This window comes from Micromys minutus (assembly GCF_963924665.1).
Source record: "Micromys minutus genome assembly, chromosome: 26".
Lineage (NCBI taxonomy): Eukaryota > Metazoa > Chordata > Mammalia > Rodentia > Muridae > Micromys > Micromys minutus.
In genome coordinates, this window is record NC_137961.1 from 5,667,336 (window position 1) to 5,686,244 (window position 18,909).

At 45.2% G+C, this 18,909-nt stretch overlaps 1 protein-coding gene across 1 annotated transcript in view; it reads left to right on the forward strand.

The window, feature by feature from the left end:
- Nucleotides 1-4,953: 4,953 nt before the first annotated feature.
- PPP1R42 (protein phosphatase 1 regulatory subunit 42) overlaps nt 4,954-18,909 on the forward strand; it is a gene marked incomplete at both ends in the record, with an annotated part of 31,680 nt that continues 17,724 nt past the window's right edge. Inside the window, 4 exons of the mRNA XM_080938777.1 lie at nt 4,954-5,082; nt 7,465-7,631; nt 8,467-8,605; nt 11,668-11,784. Of these exons, the coding sequence (XP_080794903.1) occupies nt 4,954-5,082; nt 7,465-7,631; nt 8,467-8,605; nt 11,668-11,784 (552 nt within the window). The remainder of the gene's footprint in view (nt 5,083-7,464; nt 7,632-8,466; nt 8,606-11,667; nt 11,785-18,909) is intronic.

Genomic DNA, 18,909 nt, shown 5'->3' on the forward strand with positions numbered 1-18,909 from the left:
CTGAAAACAGAAAGCGACAAACTGAGGAGTGTGTCCAGATAAATGGCCTTGAATATCAACCCTTCGGGCAATTCCTGTGGGGCCTCTGCCGGGGCAGGTGTGGCTACAGGACCCTAAAATAATCAAAGGCCGTGGGGAGGGAAATGATTGCCTGCAAATCTTGGTCTGTGCAGACTAATTGTTCCTTTCTCTCGGGGACCTCCAGAGCACAGCACCACCTCTCAGGCGGTCCCCAGTCACAAAGAGCCAGACTGAGGGCGGGCCCTGCCGCTTCCGGGACGTCACGAAACTTCCTCTGCGTTTCCGAGCATTTGGTTGCCTGGCAACCGCCGCTGGCTTTAGAGGAGCCTGGCCCAGGGACACTGACCAAACCAGCTACAGACGGGACAGGACTGAGTGGTGAGACGCCCCCGAAACCCTAGCCAGGGACCGTCGTGCGCGCAGACTTTTAATACCGGTTAAAATGCAGGTCCCTGGGCCCTGTTCCTAAACAGCTAGAATCACTGGAAAAGTAGGTTGGACCAGCAGGCAAAGCTGGAAGCTCTCTAAAAGCTAGAGGCAGGGTGCAGGGGGCGAGGGAGCAGGGCCCGGGCTTTGAAAAGTTTTGAGGGCTGAAGCCCCATTTGGAGAATCCAGAAGCCACTGAGCTCAGCCGCTCCCTAAGAGAGAATGTAGAAACCAAACTCCGAAACCGTCCATCCCACCCCGCCTGAAGGGGTGAAAAGTCAGCAGAGGCTTCAGCAAGATGGATTCCCAGAGCACCCTGAAGCGGCTCTAAGCCTTTGCCTCTGGGTTCTGGGAAGATGGATCCCAGCAATCGTAGGGAATGGGAGATATTGTGGGAAACGACTTCTTTTGGGGGAAAATCAAGGATGCTCCCACAAGTGTTGGGCTTATTGCTTTTCTAATGTTCTAAAATGCACACAAATTCAACTAAGCGCCTTAAGCCCCGCGCTACCAGTAAAGTTAGAGTTGGTGCTCCTAGTGACAAGAATGTGGTGCTCTGACAAAACAGGGTTCATGAACCGCTCCCAAGCAGTTAATTAGTTAATATTTTATGCCGTGGGTTATGGCAGTCTCTCCCTTTCCACATTCAAGCCCCTGGACACTTTTCCTGTAGCTTACTGATTACACTCATTGATTTAAAAAAATATTTTAAGCTTGTTCTTTTCCCAACAGTCTTCTGTAGCCCAGGATACCCTAACACTCACTTGTAGCCAAAGCTGCCCTTGAACTTCCTCTACCTCCTGAATTCTGGGATTATACGTGTGCCACCAGCTGAGCTGCCTCCTTTCTTTTCAAATCTAATTTCCAGAGGCACCAGCACCAGTTTTTATACAGAATTCCTCCGTGGTGAGAGAATTCAGAACACACCATTCTCCAATATGCTGCTCTGGCAGATCCCAACCAGCGGAGCCCACCCGCCCCTTCCCTTGTGAAAAGCCCTTTCCTATTCAAGGAGAAGAGAAAACAAAGTTTTCACTGTTAAAAACAAGGGAAACAAGAAAATAGCAAAGACAAGCCCGGGGCTGATAGCACACACAGTCAATGACAGACGTTATTATCCAGTAGGAATATGCATAAATTCTAAAACTTACCTATCAAATCACGACCCTGTGGCAATAATGACAAAGATTCAGAAACAGCAATTAGCACACAAAAGGAGTTTGGAAAGGCTAACAGGGAAATACTTCACACACACTATTGTGTCAAGAGCAGCGCATTAAAAACCCAACTCAGAAATATTGAGCCGGAGAGATGGCCCAGTGGTTAGAGCACCGACTGCTCTTCCAGAGGTCCTGAGTTCAAATCCCAGAAACCACATGGTGGCTTACAACCATCTGTAAAGAGATCTGGTGCCCTCTTCTGGTGTGCAGGCACACATGCAGGCAGAACACTGTATATATAATAACTTATTCCTTTTGGGGAAAACTGCTGAATCAGCGCTTTGGCTGTATGTATGGGGGACTCTGCCACTGCCACCACCAATAAATGTCAAAGCCCCGCTGAAGAACAATTTGGGAGCATAAATTGACATTTAAATGTGCAGGCCAGGAATGGCCACTCCTGGACTAAACCTCGTTCTAAAGACAACACAGACAAGAAGCATAACATTATTAACATCATAAACCCAGAAAGACCCAGAGGTCCACCAGGAAAGATGAGCCAGGAGTACCGCACTCTAGAGCTGTGCCTGGTAAACCAGATGGCTCTCCAAAACAAAAGGGTCAGCAGAAAAAAGGCTAGACACAGAACTGTACCTTTTAGGTGTGTGGACATCTGTAACAAAACCAAGGATACAACCATAGCAATTCCCTAACTAAAGACAGTAAAGAGGAAGAAAGCAAACCTTTTGGGGGTTTTGGTTGGTTGGTCTGTTTTTTTCATTTTGTTTTGTTCTGTTTTTCCCAGTACTGGGATGAATCCAGGGCCTTGTGAATGCTAGAAATCACTGAGCCACAACACACACACACACACACACACACACAGAGAGAGAGAGAGAGAGAGAGATAGAGAGAAAGAGAGAGAGAGAGAGAGAACTTGTTTTCTTTTGGTTTTTTGAAGCAGAGTTTCATGTATTTCAGACTGGCCTAAAATTCCTGTGTAGCTGGGGTTGGCCTTGAGCTCTGGGATTCTCCTGCCTCCACCTCACAGATAATTAGGTTTATTATCCATCACATCAAGCCTAAATCTATTTTTGCTGTTTTATGATTTAAGCTCATGTACAGATCTGTGGCATTATGAAAAACAATTTCAAATTCTCTTACAAAGTAATAAAAGTATAAGGCAAGTTTCAGAAATCTGTAGAGTAGAAACACAGTTTGGCCTTTTGTTCTGAAGTCTGCAGGGCACCTGTTCCTTCAGATTCGCTTATTATGAGCAATTTATATTGTCTGGGTGATAAGTGCTGTGCTTATGTGTAAGGACACATTTACCATGTATCAAATTCATTTTCCTTCTAAGCACTGAACTCATATCCACAGAATATTATGTAAATTGAAATGTTAATTGGTATAATTCTAGATACAATGGGAACAATAGGTAATGCATTCTAACATTGGGCTTTTTACTACTTTTCAGTTCAAAACTATGAAGTACAATTTGGGAGACAAGGATAATTGTCAGTTAGATATCTGTATTTTTAGGGTGACAGGAAAGACTGGTTACCACATGCTTATGGATAACATATAATCACTTATATAAAGTAATTATATAACTACATTACATAACTATAAAGTAACTATATTTCAGGACATGTCCCCTATTTAATAGTCCTGATGCTTCCAAGATCAAAGAATGAAGTCCCTGACTAAAACAGCAATAGACTCATAATGATGGCAGACAATGTCCAGAACATCCAAACTTTTAATATTGCAACATGCCATTGTCATGTAAAAGGCTCACACTTGAGAACCACACAGTCAAATTACAAACAATAAGAAACGTGACACTGTTTTAAGGAAGTCTGCCAGTTTGTGTCGCTCTGTACTCACAGCTGCCCTGGGAACGTGCAGCCTGCATGCTCCCACACTGTCCCTTTGAACTAGGACTGTCCTTGTTTTATGTAGTTAGGATAGGTCTTCACATAATCTGCCCTCAAACACCTGGACTCCAGCAATCCTCCTCCCTCAGCCTCCCAAGAGACTAGACTACAAGCAGTATCGATAGTGAAAGTCACTTATTTTATTTTTAAGGATTTTTTTTAGAATCATGGATTCTTCATTATAAGTGTTTCCTTATGATATTGTCATGAAGGCACATAATGTAATTTGGGCATGTCCCCTCCCCCTTATTGCCCTCTCTCAGCCCTCCCTACCCCCCTTTGCCCCTTTCTCTTCGCAGCTAGTCAGTCCCTCCTCTCCTTCCATATCTTTTGTTTTCCTGAACCAATGTTTGTTCCACTTGATTACAGGGCATAGGGGAAGGGGCTGTTTACAGGAACGTGGGAATGGTTACTGGAACAAAAAAGTCCCTCCCTCCTCCGGACACCATTAACTGCCTATAGATCCTCAGAGAGAGGTGGAACCTCATGAGTCCCCTCCCCCACCACCACACACACACCCAACTGCTCTTAACTGCCGATAAATTCTCAAGGACGGACACACACACACACACACACACACACACACACACTTATGCTCTAGTGTGCGCACACAGGCACAGGCACAGGCACCCCACACAAATCTGACTTTGTTTTTATCTGTACTTTATTTTGCTGATGCTGGGAATCAAATGTAGGTGCCCACGGATGCACCTTGCCTTAGCTTTAGTTTACCAAATACTTCGATTGTCTTTCCTGTGAGCACTGAAGCTAACGTCTGAGCTCTGAACAGTGAGAACAATAGCTACATAGCTACACTGGAAAACACTGCACGACACACAATATCCCGGCCTGGGCCATGAGAAGTGCCTGTGCCCTCCTGAGTGTACCTGGGGGTTTTCACGGCATGCGTTCTGATGTGAAGATACTGATGCAGATGCTGTGAGGACTGAGACCTGGCTCCCTTCTCAACTGACACTGCAGAGCCTGGACTAACTCTCTGAGATTTATCATCTCTCCACCTGTGAGATGAGCGCACTTGACAGTTTTCTTTTGTACCCAAGCAGGATAAATAGTCATTTTAAAAGATGAACATCTTAGGACATGGGGTGCAGCTTAGTGGTAAATTTCCTGGTAAAGTGAACCCCTGGATTTTATCACAGCAGAGAGAAAAATGAAGAGGGAGGAGAAGGAGGTACCCACAACAACAATTCATTATTGCTCTGGGGGAGAAAATATTTACAAGTGGAAGTAAGGTATTACGGCTTAAGAATTTAATCCCAATATGGTTTAAGAATTTAATTCCCGGTTCTAATCCCTTCGGTTTTAGAACGTGGAAGCAATACCTAGCCTACTTCTGGACATGCAGTCAAAGTGGAGGTTTCACTGAGAGTGTGCCGTACGCAGAGACCATGGTTCGACTGACAGTGGATTTAATTGCCAAGAACTGCAATCTTAAACCCAGGAAAGAAGAAACCCTGGCACAATGCCTGAAGAAAATAACACATATAAATTTTTCAGACAGAAATATAGATTCGATTGTAAGAGCTTTACATTGTTTTGGTCTTGCACAGTTAGCAACAGAGCTTTTATGGGTTTAAGGGCATCCCCAATATAATCATTTCCATTTTGATAAAGCTTGTTAACCATATCTTTACCTGAAGCTTTATATTCTGGACTATTTTAATTTCCTTCATCTGATACTTAGCATATTAAGTTTCTGTAAAATACAGCACTGTGTTTACAAGAATCTGTTAAATATATTTTCCAGTTTCCCTAAAATACTCCTACGTTTGCACTGCAAACGGGATTTGGAAAACTATCGATTTTGTGCTATTCCAGGGCCTTGGAATACTTTAGATATCAAAATGTTAAGAAATAAGATAGTTGCTTGCTTATAACCACAGCATTCGGAAGCTGAGGCAGCAGGATTTCATGTTCAAAACCAGCCTGCGCTACAAAGGGAGACCTGTCTCAAACAAACAAACAAACAAACAAACATATATTAAGAATTCAGGACTTTGACAGTGGTGGGGAGAACACACCCAGGATATGTGTTCAGCTTATCCAAGGTTCTGTGTCCACCTCAGTCACCCGTCTTCTCCAATAAAAGTTCAAAGGTGAAGGTTTTGCATATAGTTTAATTATACATATTATTCTGGGTTCGTTGTATTAGACAGGGTTTCTCTGTGCAGTCCTGGGTGTCCTGAGACTTACTCTGCTTCCCAAGTGGGAGGAGTGAAGGCCACCATGCCCAACTAAATCCCATAATACTCCTCTCAGTAAAGCACTCTGTGTCATTACATCATGCATAGACTTTCCACAGAAAGCTTCAGCAGCCCACATTGAAAACTTTTAAAGTTTTAAATATTATTTTACTTAATCACTTTACATCCCAATCGCTGCCCCCTCCCAGCCCACCCTCCCACAATCTTTCTCCCATCTCCCCTCCCCTTCTCCTCTTAGTGGGTGTCCCCCCTCCCCCCGGGTATTTCCCCCCCCCCAACCCTGGCACATCAAGTGTCTGAGAGGCTTGGTGTTTCCTCTCCCACTGAGGCCAGACAAGGCAGCCCAGCTAGAAGAACACATCCCACAGGTAGGCAACAGCTTTTGGGGTAGCCTCAACTTGAGTTGTTCAGGACCCACATGAAGACCAAGCTGCACATCTGCTACATACGTGTGGGAGGCCCAGGTCCAGCCCATGTATGTTCTTTGGTTGGTGGTTCAGTCTCTGAGAGCCCTAAGGGTCCAGGTTAGTTGATGCTGTTACTCTTCCTGTGGAGTTCCTGTCTCTTTATGGGCTGCAATCCTTCCTCCTCCTCTTCCATAAGAGTTCCCAAGCTCCATCCTGTTTAGCTGTGGGTGTGAGCATCTGTCTGAGTCAGTTGGTGAGTGGAGCCTCTCAGAGAACAGCCAGGCTAGACTCCTGTCAGCTTTGAGACAGGGTTTTTCTGTGTAGCTCTGGCTGTCCTACTGTGATTAAAGGCATGCACCACCTCTGCCTGGCCTTTATTTATTTGTTTGCTTTTGTGCTTGTTTTATTTACTTATTTATTTACTTTTGAGAGAAAGATGGCTCCGCAGTTTAGTGACTCTCGAAGAGGACCAAGGTTCCATTCCTAGCACCCACAGAGGGCTCATAACCATCAGTAACTCCAGTTGCAGGGGATATGAAGCTTCCTCTGGTCTCTGAGGGCACCAGGCACATAGATGCATGCAGCGGGCAAAACTTTCATACATATAAAATAAATCTAAAAATGTGTTGATGGTTTTAACGACAGATCAATCAATACTCCTGTACTGTCGAAGCTCTTTGTTAAGAGGAAAGCAAACCAGTTACAAAAGTTTGTTTTACAGTATTCATATCAATAGCATTATCAGAGTTTTAAAATCCCCCTGTGATGGGGTCCCACTTTCTTGCCCTAGCTGGCTTGGAGCTCACCATCTAGACCAGGCTGGTCTTGAACTTACAGAGATCCACCTGCTTCAGCTTCTTGAGGGTGAGCCACCACACCCAGCTGTCCATTCCTCTTGGCTGTTGGATGGTTTCTAGTTTTCAGTACTTTAAACTGTAACTGTTTGCTTCCTTTCCTACAGAAAGATGAAGCCCTGATTTATAGTAATGTTTGGACAATAATTAGTTCATTGTTCCAACTTTCAGGAGAGTCTCTAATTGCTTCCTAGGAAAATTGCTTAGGAAAGTCTTAAGACATGCAATTTTACTGATGCAGTTACAGAATTCTAAACCCCCAAATTATTTTGTGATCAATACAGCCTTATTTTGACTGTGCTAAGGGCAAGAAATGTTACTTTGTAAGAGCCTCCGGGAGATTTGTAAAAATGCCCAAGTGAAAGATGTACTTAAACTCTGTCTTGTATGCTTGTAGGGGTAAATAAATAGAACCTGTTTTGTTTTCTTTTCAGGATGACCTCTCTCTTTGCAAAAACTTGAGTGTTTTATATTTATATGATAATCGCATTAGTCAAGTCACTAACCTGAATCACACCACAAACCTGACCCACCTGTACCTACAGAACAATTGCATTTCCTGCATCGAAAACCTCAGTTCACTAAAGAAATTGGAAAAACTGTAAGTGGTTTTAGTTTTTAATCCTGTTCACTGATACTTTTTAAAAATTCTTGTCCATACTTTGTGCAGGCAACCATTTCCGGTGTTTGCTTCTATTCCTGTGTGACTGTGTAAACATATGAGACCAGGAAACTGAAAGAGTTAAAAATTCAAGTTGGCCCCACTGACCCTGCTTTGAGGTCAAGTATGCTTTAAGGCTAAGAACAAAATAACTTGTTTAAAGAAATGGTCCAAATCCAGACCAGCTAGACTCCTTAAGGTCTGGGCTGAGAGAAACAAAGTATAAAGGTCAGTGTGCCCCAAAACTGAGTGACCTAGAGTTGAATCATGTCCAAAATTGACAGAGTGTGCCAATTTGAAAAAAAAACCAATGAATTGTTATGCGCCCATTGCGCCCAACTGCCTATGTAATTTTTCCTATAAATATGTCTCCCCAACTGAGTTCAGGGTCGACTCCTCTATCTCCTGCGTGAGATACGTGTCATCCCCAGAGCCCTGGAAATAAACCTCTTGCCCGATTGCAGCAAGATAGGCTCTCTGAGTTCTTGGGTTCACGTATCCTGGTACTTGAGTAAGGGGCTTCCCCAGTCCAGGGGTCTTTCAAAACAAGCTCCAGTGTCTCCAGCGTCCTCTCTTCCCGCCTTGTTTGAGACAGTCTTTGTGACCCATGATTACCTACGCTCACTAACAAGATGTGGATTCTGGGGATTCGAACTCGTGGCCTACTGCCTGCCTCGCAAGTGGTTTATCCAGGGACTATCTCCCCTGCCCTCCTTGTTAAAGACCGCATCGTTCTCAGGAAGTCTGTCTGAGACCATGTCTGCCTGTGTTGCAGGTACCTGGGAGGCAATTACATCGCGGTGGTGGAAGGCTTGGAAGGACTGGAAGAGCTGAGGGAGCTTCATGTTGAAAGTCAGAGGCTCCCCCTGGGAGAAAAGCTTCTGTTTGACCCAAGGACTCTCCGTTCTCTGGCAGTAAGACCACATTCAAATGCCGGGACAGGAGAACAGTAAGGAATTAGTCCGGGTGGAGCAGGAGGGGTGCACTGGGCAGCCCGTGGGTGTTAGTTTTCACACAGGGCAGTGCTGCCCACCTCCTAGAAAGACCTAGGACAGAAAGGAGGAAGTGTCGGGCTATGTGGACTGACGTTCTAGCCCAGGCCCACATATTGTGGGCACTGCTGATTTCCGTGACCCGCGGTTTTAAATCAGGGAGAAACCTTAAGGAAAAGGGAGTGTACAACTGTTTGACAAGCTTTCACTGATTCCAGTTTCTCTGCAGTACGACCCCAGGCATCAGCCTCCCAGACGTTGGGGGTTGGGGCACCTACACTCAACCAGGTTTGAGAGAACTTCTGTGTGGCTTCACAGCCAGTCTTACGCCGAGACGCGGGATTCACTGCTAGTCCTAAAATCCTTACGTGTCTCTGTCACACCACCTTCATGTCTGGAGTGGGAGGTTTATAAATGTAACACCGTTGTACGGATTTCCTCGGTTTTGATTTACAGGACCCAGAAATGGAAGGAATGACACGGTCCTTAGACAACTGACAAGTGGTGCTTTGGGTTAGAAAAGAAGTGACCGGGTTAGTAAGGCACATACTCCCCATGTCACCAGACACATCTCAACCTCAACAACTAGCCCAACCCTATCATGGGGACAGCTAGGCACGTTAGCAGTCACTGGGGGCTTCTTTTATTTCTCTGGGTAGAAAGCAAGGAGACACTGCAGGCGTGGCCTCTCGTGGGCGTGGTCTCTGGTGGGTGTGGCCTCTCATGGGCGTGGTCTCTCTTGGGCGAGCGGGCGTTCTGCCTTGTTCATCGGAGCTCTGGCATGGGACAAGGACTTTGCTAACACCTCACTCTGCCACCGCTCTAGTGTCCATAGCCTCTTTTTACTTTTATCTTGAGACAAGCTCTCGTTAGTTTGCCCAGGGTTGGCCTTGACCGAGTCTAGCACAGGTAGGCCTTGAACTTGTGATCCTTCTGCCTCAGCCTCCCAAGTGATAGAGATTATGGGCTTGTCATGTTGGACAGTAGTGCGCTTTGGATTTGGGGACCCTTAAACTCTCAGTACCCACCTATGAAGTAGTGGTTGTGTATGCAGCCCTTAAAGCAACTGATGAGGCAGCTTCTGGGAAGGTCTGGGTGTCAGGGTTCCTCAGGCCTTGACTGTGGCCAGTGTCAGAGCTCTTAGGTCTGGATCTTTGTCCCTAAAGGCTTGGCAGTTCTGGAGAGCTCTTCCAGAGCTCTGGCCCTGCAGCCTCTCCTCGGTAGCTCTGTACAGTCTCCTTCAGCTGCAGCTCCCCATGCCCTCTGTGTCTGCCACACACTCCCTGCCCTTTGTCCCCCTGCCTTGCCACCTTTGCAGCTCCACCTGCCGACTGCTCAGCAGTGCAGATGCTGCTGGGCCTCCTTCTTCGGCTCGCTACCAACGGGCCAGAAAAGGGAACCTATAGGAGGGCATCTCTCAGCTGGCTCAGTAAGTGAGCCAGTTTAACCACAAAGGGATGCTTAGACCAATCACAGCACACCTAGAATGCATAGACCAATCACAGCACACCTAGAATGCATAGACCAATCACAGCACACCTAGAATGCATAGACCAATCACAGCACGCCTCGAATGCAAACGAAGGTCTCCCATTGCCTAGAACTGTAGTCCTGGGTTTGGATCAATTGCCACTCTGCCTGTTTATCACTAGTGTCAGTGTCCTCTTCCGGGCCAGGAGGAGAAAGTACTTCTCTCTTGCCTGTGTGGAAATGTTGCAGGTCTACAGTTCACAGAGGTTTGTTACAGCAAAATGTCTGGTACAAACTATTTGAACAGGGCGAGTGCAACAGTGAGCAGGCGTCACTGTGTGGTTCTCTCAAGGACTCCAAGAGCGCTAAACATAGCTGATCCTGGCTATGTGGTTGGTGGGCACTCACTCCTTCTGCTACAAAGATAGTCAGGCAACAAGTCCAAGAAAAGTCCAGCCCCTGCCGGCTAGGAGTCAAATTGCACCATCTCCCCCACCCCCAATCTTTTCTGCTAATTTACAGGAAAATGACCATCAGAAGGAAGGCTTATAGTTAGGCGTGTAAAAACATGCTAACTAATCTTGGTACATTTCAGTAGCACTTAGCATGTGCCACCGAGAGGCATCGTTATTCTTCGTCTTTGTTTTATCACAGAACGTCACTGAAAGCATTTTTGCTAGTTTAGCTTTTGCACAAATTCAAGCAGATTCTGAAATCCAAATACTAAAGTATCATTTTTCAACTATCTCACAAGTTGCGTGAGTGGCAGGGCAGGGTCTGAGAGGGGCACTGGATGGGTGAATACAACTGAATCCGTTATATTGTGCACAGAATTGTCATAACGGGAGCATTACTTCGTGCAAATAATAGAGACTAATAACTTCCAGTGTCAGGACATTTTTCTCAAGGTTGGCTCTGCATGGCTGTCTTGACGGGTAGATTCCCACGCCTCAGATGTTAGGATTCCTCAGTATTACCATATAGTATATTTATGTCCTCATTTTAATAGCTAATAGTGAAATTATTATTTCAAGTGCCTTCTGAACAAATGAATTATCAAGAGAAAAACTAAAGAGGGAAAAATGAAAAGGACAACCAGAGATTCTTTTCGTGTTGGGTCATGTGACCTCTTCGCCACCTGATGGCACAGAAGTCCTGTGCTTAAACTGCAGTAAGCATTTTTGTCCACAATGAGCAGTTATTTCTACTGGTTCTGTTTTTTTTTTTTTTTTCCTTTTTAATTTGTAGCTTCCTTACCTTGTCAATTCATATTGTATTCTAGAGGCGGAACATAGGGTTTGTGGACGGAACAGAGGCAAAAGTCCACTCTCTCGCACACTTAAGTTCTAAACGTGCCATATGACAAAAGACAATGGAACCAAATGTAGTGGCTGTTGTTTCCTACCCGAGAGAAGCCTGCGTTGACACTCTGAAGCTTTAGAGCCCCAAGCCCTGACTCCTACATACAGTATTCAGAAGCCTGACTAATGTTAATCTTGTTCTTCTTCTTCCAGAAATCCCTCTCTATTTTGAATATCAGCAACAATAACATTGACGACTTAAGAGATTTAGAGATGCTGGAGAATCTTAATCACCTGATTGCAGTTGACAACCAGCTGATGCACGTGAAGGTAACATGAAGTCAGCATAAAGTATTTATACGGAACTGTGGCTTCACGATATACTTCGACATATTGATAACATGTGTCACCAAAACAACTATTCTGCATTTATTCTAGAACTATCTAGATGTATCTAGATCTGTACGTCTTAAGTGTAACTATTACCACTTCTTACCCCATTTCTCCTCCATACCCAAGGTTTCTATTATCACCAACCAAATGGGAGAACCACTCCTCACTGTCCCCTGATACCAGGTGGAGAAACAGAGAAAATGCTCCATTCCCATCTGCACTAGTTAAGTGAATGCCCTGGTATACTGCACTGAACCATGCCGTCACATTGGTCATTTATTCAGCTGTGTGTTGGCACATCTATAGGAAGGAAGGAGTCAGTCCCAGGCCTCAAGAATGTACAAGCTGAGCACTGAGACACATACCTGTAATACCAGCACTTGGACGACAAAGGCGATAGATATTGCTAAAGTTCAAGGCCAGCCTGGTGGACATAGACTGTCTCAGAGAGAGGAGGGGGGAGGGAGGGAGGGAGGGGTGGGGGACGGACATGACTGGCATAAGAGATAACATACCTGCCTTTCTAGGAAAATTTGGAATGTTCAAAGAATCAAAGAGAGGTCAGTTCACTATGGTAGAATCCCTGGACTGGCCTTTATTCTTGATACATCGCCGGTGCCCACAAAGTCCAGTAACGCAGAAGTAACAACACAGAATTAGAAAGAAAGGCACCAGAACCAGATGACAAGGTCCTCCCAGGACATGACCATGACTTAATTTTAAGTGCAGAGACGGTCATTGGGAAGGCTGCATGTTTCAAAAGCATTTCTCTTCCTGTTGTATAAAGAATGAGTTTCAGTAATAAAGGAAAAGATTTGAGTCGGGAAGCTATACAGACAAGAAGTTAGATAATGAGCTTGAAAAAGAAGATGGGGGAGGGGGGAAAGGTGATAACATTTGAGATGTAAATACAGAGAATATCCAACAAAAATGATTTTTAAAAGGGAAGAAAGAGGAGAAGACTGTTGCTTGGAGATGAGGGGGTGGGTGAATGTAGTGAACTTTAGATAGAACCATAGCGTGCTCAGACAGAGGAATGAAGTGGTAAGCACTCTATCCTAGTTAAAAGACTAAGGCATATTATAGAAGACATTTTCCCAAATCCAGAGAAATAATTCCATATCCAAAAAGACAGGACAAGGAACCTGACTCCGTAACACCATCGTATAGTTAAAATGTCAAAAGTATAGAGCAAAGTACAAATATTGAAATCTGCCAGAAAAATGCAAGTTGCTTAAAAATTTGAACGTATTAGAAAAAATGTCCAAAAAGAGTGGACTCCGTTAATTGGAATCTGAATATAGTGCCCAGGATACAACTGAACATGCTTGTGTGGCTTAAATAGTCCTCTGACGGCTTAGTCAAAGGATAGAGCCCAGCATCTGAATATTAACCTCTTTCTTTGTATGTGTTCTGAATCCAAGACCTCCTTGTTATGGCTTCGGGTTTTCTATCCCTTTTGCTTTCCCTGCTGGGAGTAAAGCCTATGCCTTAGGGAAGAAATCTCTGATACCGTGGATGAGGTCAGCGACTTCCGTCGAAAAGGTTGTCAGCAACAGACAGCTTCGTGCCATGGGGAAAAGTCAGCCGTTGTTAGAGAGGGTAACCAGGGCCTTGGTAATGACCTGAGGTGCTCAGCGCTTAGAGAGCAGCTGCCCCAATGAACACCAGTAGGTACCGCAAATGAGTCCACAGAGAACACCCAAGAACAACCGAATATGGTTATTACACAGGCAATCATAACATTAAAATGATAGCTTCTGCTGTCAACTGATATTATCTCAAAAAATTCAGAATTTAAACTCAAATATATAGTTACAAATGGACTCTGTAGTCACTCATCTTAATAAATAAACATAATTATAATACATTACCCACTACAGTGAAAAATCCTGTTAGTCTTCTCTATGGATTTTTTAAAAATGTATTTATTTACTTATGTACCTTGGTGTTTTGCCTGTATGTGTCTGTTTGAGGCTGTCAGGTCCCCTAGAAGTGCAGTTACAGAGTTGCAGTGTGGGTGCTGGGAACTGAGCTTGGGTCCTCTGAAAGAGCAGCCAGTGTCCTTAACTGTGGCATCATCTCTCCAGCCCGTCTATGGACTTTTATGTAGTATCACAAAGTAGAAACAATAGTATTTACAGTATACTTTTGACATGGAAACCTTTTTTTTTTTAATTTAAAACATGATCTCTTAGAATGATCGTTACTAAGTCTTCCAACCGAGATTGCAACTTGAACTGTGAGAACGAAGAGGATTAAAGAGGATAAAAGAACACAATGTAGCAAAACAGACGAACGACCAAAGACAGAAGCCCTCCCAAGATGGTGGGCTACTGAAATCTTTGAGTTTGGGGTGGGGTTGGGGGTGGAGGGAAGAAAACAAGACACTACGGAAGTGAGCCTGTTAGAGCCAAGGCCCAGCCTTTGAAGTTTGGGGCGTGGCCAAGCAGGGGCTCCATCCCTTTACTCCCCAGCCCCTAGGCTGCCAGGGAGCCAGTGTTGCTCTCTGCAGCTCTTATCTCTGCAAAGCTAATCCAGACCAGGGACTTCTAGGCAAGAATAAATTAAAAGTGCAGTTGAGAGGCAGAAGAGGAACCGCAGAAAAGAAACCCGCTTTCCTCTCTTCCCATGTCTGTAGCTTCTTGAGTAGAAACTTCTTCGAAACCAGCCCCACTGTACCTCTTACTTTTAATTCCTATCCTGCCTCCTGACATCAGATCCTCTGGCCTGTTGTTCTTCACTTCCTGTCCATCCGGTGACACTCTTCTCCTCACACCTACTCTGTGGCAGCGCTAGCCAGGCAAAGGCAGAGACGACAGTCAGAATGAAACGGACAGTCCCCAGCCCGGAGAACTCGCAGTGGAAAAGGGAAGGAAAACACTAGGGGAAAGTCAAGTGGACGGAGGGCGCACGAGGGTCCACAAGGGAAGTGGGTGGTGCCGAAAGCTCGCAGTGGGTGAGGAGAAGGCACAGCTGAAGTAAGGTCCTACAGAAGGCGGACAGGCAAGGACACGGTTGTCTAAAGCAAACGTGCACTTGCACCAGGACAGGTGTGAAGCTGAGCGGGTGGGGGCAGACAGTCCACAGGGAAGCCTTGAACCTAAGACACCGAATAACAGTTGGATGCGTGAGGCGCCTACAGCGCAGAGGTCAGACAGACGTAGAATGTTTTCTTCAGCTCGCTGGTGGGCGGTGAAGACGGCAGTGTGGATGCAGAGGTGGAAGGAGGCACTGTTTTCTGCGCCGGTTTAAACGCAGTGGGCGCTGTGGTGGGCTCCGGGAGGAAGGCTTATTTCTAACTGTGAACGGGCCCTGTTCTGTGAGCCAGGGCACGGAAAAAGACATTGTTTTCAAAGGAGCAGAATAGAAAAGGAAGGCGTTTCTGACGGGTCCTGATGGGTTAGCACCGTTCGCTGTCTCTGTGGAAGGCACCGGTGCTCTGTGAGGAGGGGTCACAGCACTGTCGCCACAGCAGTCTTCCCAGGTTCGCTCGGCTCAGTGACCAGGTCACGGTTCCCCATGCGCGTGCTGGTCTCCTATGACAACTGTTGTACAATGGCGCAGTTGTATATTTCAGAGGTCTGGGGTCACAGCTTCGTTACTTATAGAGCAACAGATCGTTGGAATGCAGGGTCACGAAGAGCTGAGGGAATGCTCCGAAGGCTGTAATGCCCCAAAGAACTGAGGCCTACAAACTCCATGACAGCTAGCGTTTGGTTCAGGGCCTTTTCAGCCTGTGGAAGTGTCCAACGGTCAAAGAACCGGAAGAACTGTTCTACAGCCTTTTAGCCTCACATGGAGTCGGAGAGCTTAGAGCAGCAGCAGCGGCATAACCTCTGCCCCAGACCCGATGCTCAGAACCTACCCTTAAACAGGGTTCTTTGTGATACGTTTTTAAAATTTAAAATCATTTTGTGTGTGTGTGTGTGTGTGTGTGTGTACACATATTATGCAGTGGACAATTCAGCAGGTTGATGGTGAATAAGGAGAGGATAGCAGCCAGGGAAGGAAGATTGGGAGTGAGGATGGAAGAGAGAACCCCATTGGAGATGGCCACGATCCAAAAAGCTGACTAGTCGGGAAGGAGATGTGATACCACAGGCAGAATACTGAGAGATATTAGCCAAAGATGACCTACTGACCTACTTCTCCAGTAAGGTGGGTCCCAAGGTCAGGTACGGAGGAGGAGAAAGAAGTTTTAAGCTAAATGATGATGGTGGTGGTGGTGATGATGATGGTGATGATGGTGGTGGTGGTGGTGGTGGTGGTGGTGATGATGGTGGTGGTGATGGAGGTGGTGGTGATGATGGTGATGGTGGTGATGGTGGTGATGATGGTGGTGGTGATGGAGGTGGTGGTGATGATGGTGATGATGGTGGTAGTGGTGATGGTGGTGATGATGGTGGTGGTGGTGATGGAGGTGGTGGTGATGATGATAGTAACTTCTTTAACTCATGGAACTCTACTTTAAATGACACTTCACAACAGTTTTGGTTCTTCATTTCTTTCCTGTAACCTCTTTAAACAGGCATGCATCAATATATAAAAACACCAAATGGTTTTTGATTTAAGTTCACAAATGTATGGAAGTTGTTTGTGGGTACAGGTTGAGTCACAAACTTCACTAGACAAACATTATTCAAGTTGCTAAAGCTATGCAAAGTCAAATGCATGTGCAAAAAGAGAGAGAGAGAGAGAGAGAGAGAGAAACTTGAAAGAACAACAACAAAAAATCCTTAATCATTGCCTATAGTTTTTATGTCTACAAAGTTTTCCAAAATCAATAAAATGGCCTGAGTTCATCTCCCAGTCAGACTCATTAGTGATTTACTTCATTGGTTTTCTGGTGACCATTTATCATGAGGTATAGAATCTTCAGAATGAATGGGAAAAGTAAAAAACATGACATGCCTGCCTCTTACATAAACTAAACATTTGATTTATAATACACAAATGAACAAACCACGACAGCCTGTCATGTTTTCTCAGTTTCTAATTTATTCAACCTCTGCTCAATATTGATCCTGGCAAGCAGCGTGGCCCAAAGATAAATGTATTCACTCCACACTTTAGTCAGGAACAAGCCAAAAATTATAGATTTCCCCCAGGCAGATGATGACAGGCAGTCAGGAAGATGACAAATGGATGTCTTTAGATTTAGTAAGGACAGTTGGGCCAGACATTTCCGATAAAGACGGGGGCGTGCTGATCAAACACAGGTTCATCACAGTCATCATTAAAGCACAGGCTGCCTGCCGCAGATACCCAGGAAGGAGCAGGCACCGGCCTGCAGGGGAAAGGCAATTGGCCGCTCAGAATTTTGCAGTGCGCCTCTAAGCGATAGCATGACATGATCATTTATCAAACAGAGGCTGTCCAGAAAAGTGTCTGGTTCCTTGAGTAATTTATTGAAGGGCAGGAGAGTGAAAGGACTTTATTAAGGACAGGAAGGCAATGAGGAACCAGAGCGTATCCAAAGGGTGATCGTATTTCAGAATGGGATCAGTCTAGCCATAAGTAAACTCACACTGGAGGGCGTGTGTCCAGGGTCATTTATCAAGTGAGGAATAATTAACAGAGCTCCAAGCACTTTTTATCTGTATCCTTGTAAAGTTCTCTTGTTGTTACGGACAACACAACCGCGAAACACACAGCACAGTCCCTCTGAGGACGACCGATACAGAACTCGGAACTAAGGTTTCATAAAGAGCAAACTCTAAGGCCCTAGACTGAGGGCTGAGGGCTGAGGGTAACTACTTGTTGGTCAATGGGTCAGAAGCTTCACCTTTAAACTGTGCTCTGTTATCAAAATGAAGAGAAAGGGTTTTAACTGAAGAACGGCAGGGCAGGCAAAGACCTGTGGGCTTGGCTGTTTTGTTCCTGAACTGCCTATGCCATGATGATTAGTTCTATGCAATCACTTACAAATAAGGACAGGAAATCAGGTGCTGGAGGCACACACCTTTAATTCAAGCACTCGGGGGAGCAGAGGTAAGTGGATCTCTGAGTTCAAGTACAGACTCATCTACAAAGCGAGAGTTCCAGAACAGCCAGAACTACGTAGAGAAACCCTGTGTTGAAAAACATGATGATGATGATGATGATGATGATGATGATGATGATGGTGATAATAATGATAAACACACACACAGTAATCATAAGCCCAGGAGCCAGAGGGCTGCTTCTGAGAAGACAGTTTTTATTTGCACGGGTTACTCATTAGATCCCCCCGGAGTCAAGCACAGATTAAACTCTAGAGAACATATATACCTACAGAAAAATCACTATTTTTAAAAGATATCTGCATTTTTTCCAGTTTCTTGAGACAGGGTTTCTTTGTGTAGTTCTGGCTGTCTTGGAACTTGCTTGTAGACCAGGCTGGCCTTGAACTCAGAGATGTGCCTGGCTCTGCCTTCCAAGTGCTCTGGGATTAAAGGTGCGTGCCGTGCAGCACATTGCCTTTTTGGTTCGTTTTTGTTTTTGTTTTCCAAGACAGGGCTTCTCTGTGGAGCCCTGGCTGTCCTGGAACTCACTCTACATCAGGCTGGCCTCGAACTCACAGAGATTTGCCTGCTTCTGCTTGAGTGCTGGGATGTCCACTGATTACGTATTGTACGTATGAGTACATTAAAGGCATCTGCTGCCGCCCAGCCCTTTATTTCATGTTTAAAAACCAAGTCTGGACATATATAAGAAACACTCCAAGTATATATCCTTTCAAATAGTAGTTAAAGGAACATTGTTTTTAAGAGGAGGAGGAGAAAATAAGAAAGGGAATGTCAGGAAGACAAGGAATTGAGGTGAGGTAAGGGTGGGGGTGACACTGGCTGAGAAGAGAAAACCAGTAGGGAGACAGGTAAGGCAGGGAGACGCGGGCGATGCTTCCGAAATGCCTGTCCTCGGCCTTCCTCTGCACCACGGGACCTATGCACCACGGATGGCTCTTTAAATATCAACATGTCCTTTCTGGTAAGCTGTAAAAGCCTGCAAACAGCTCTCAAGAAATGTAAAGCAAAGATGAATGTTTCAATAAAGCAACGCTTTCAATCCCAGGACTCT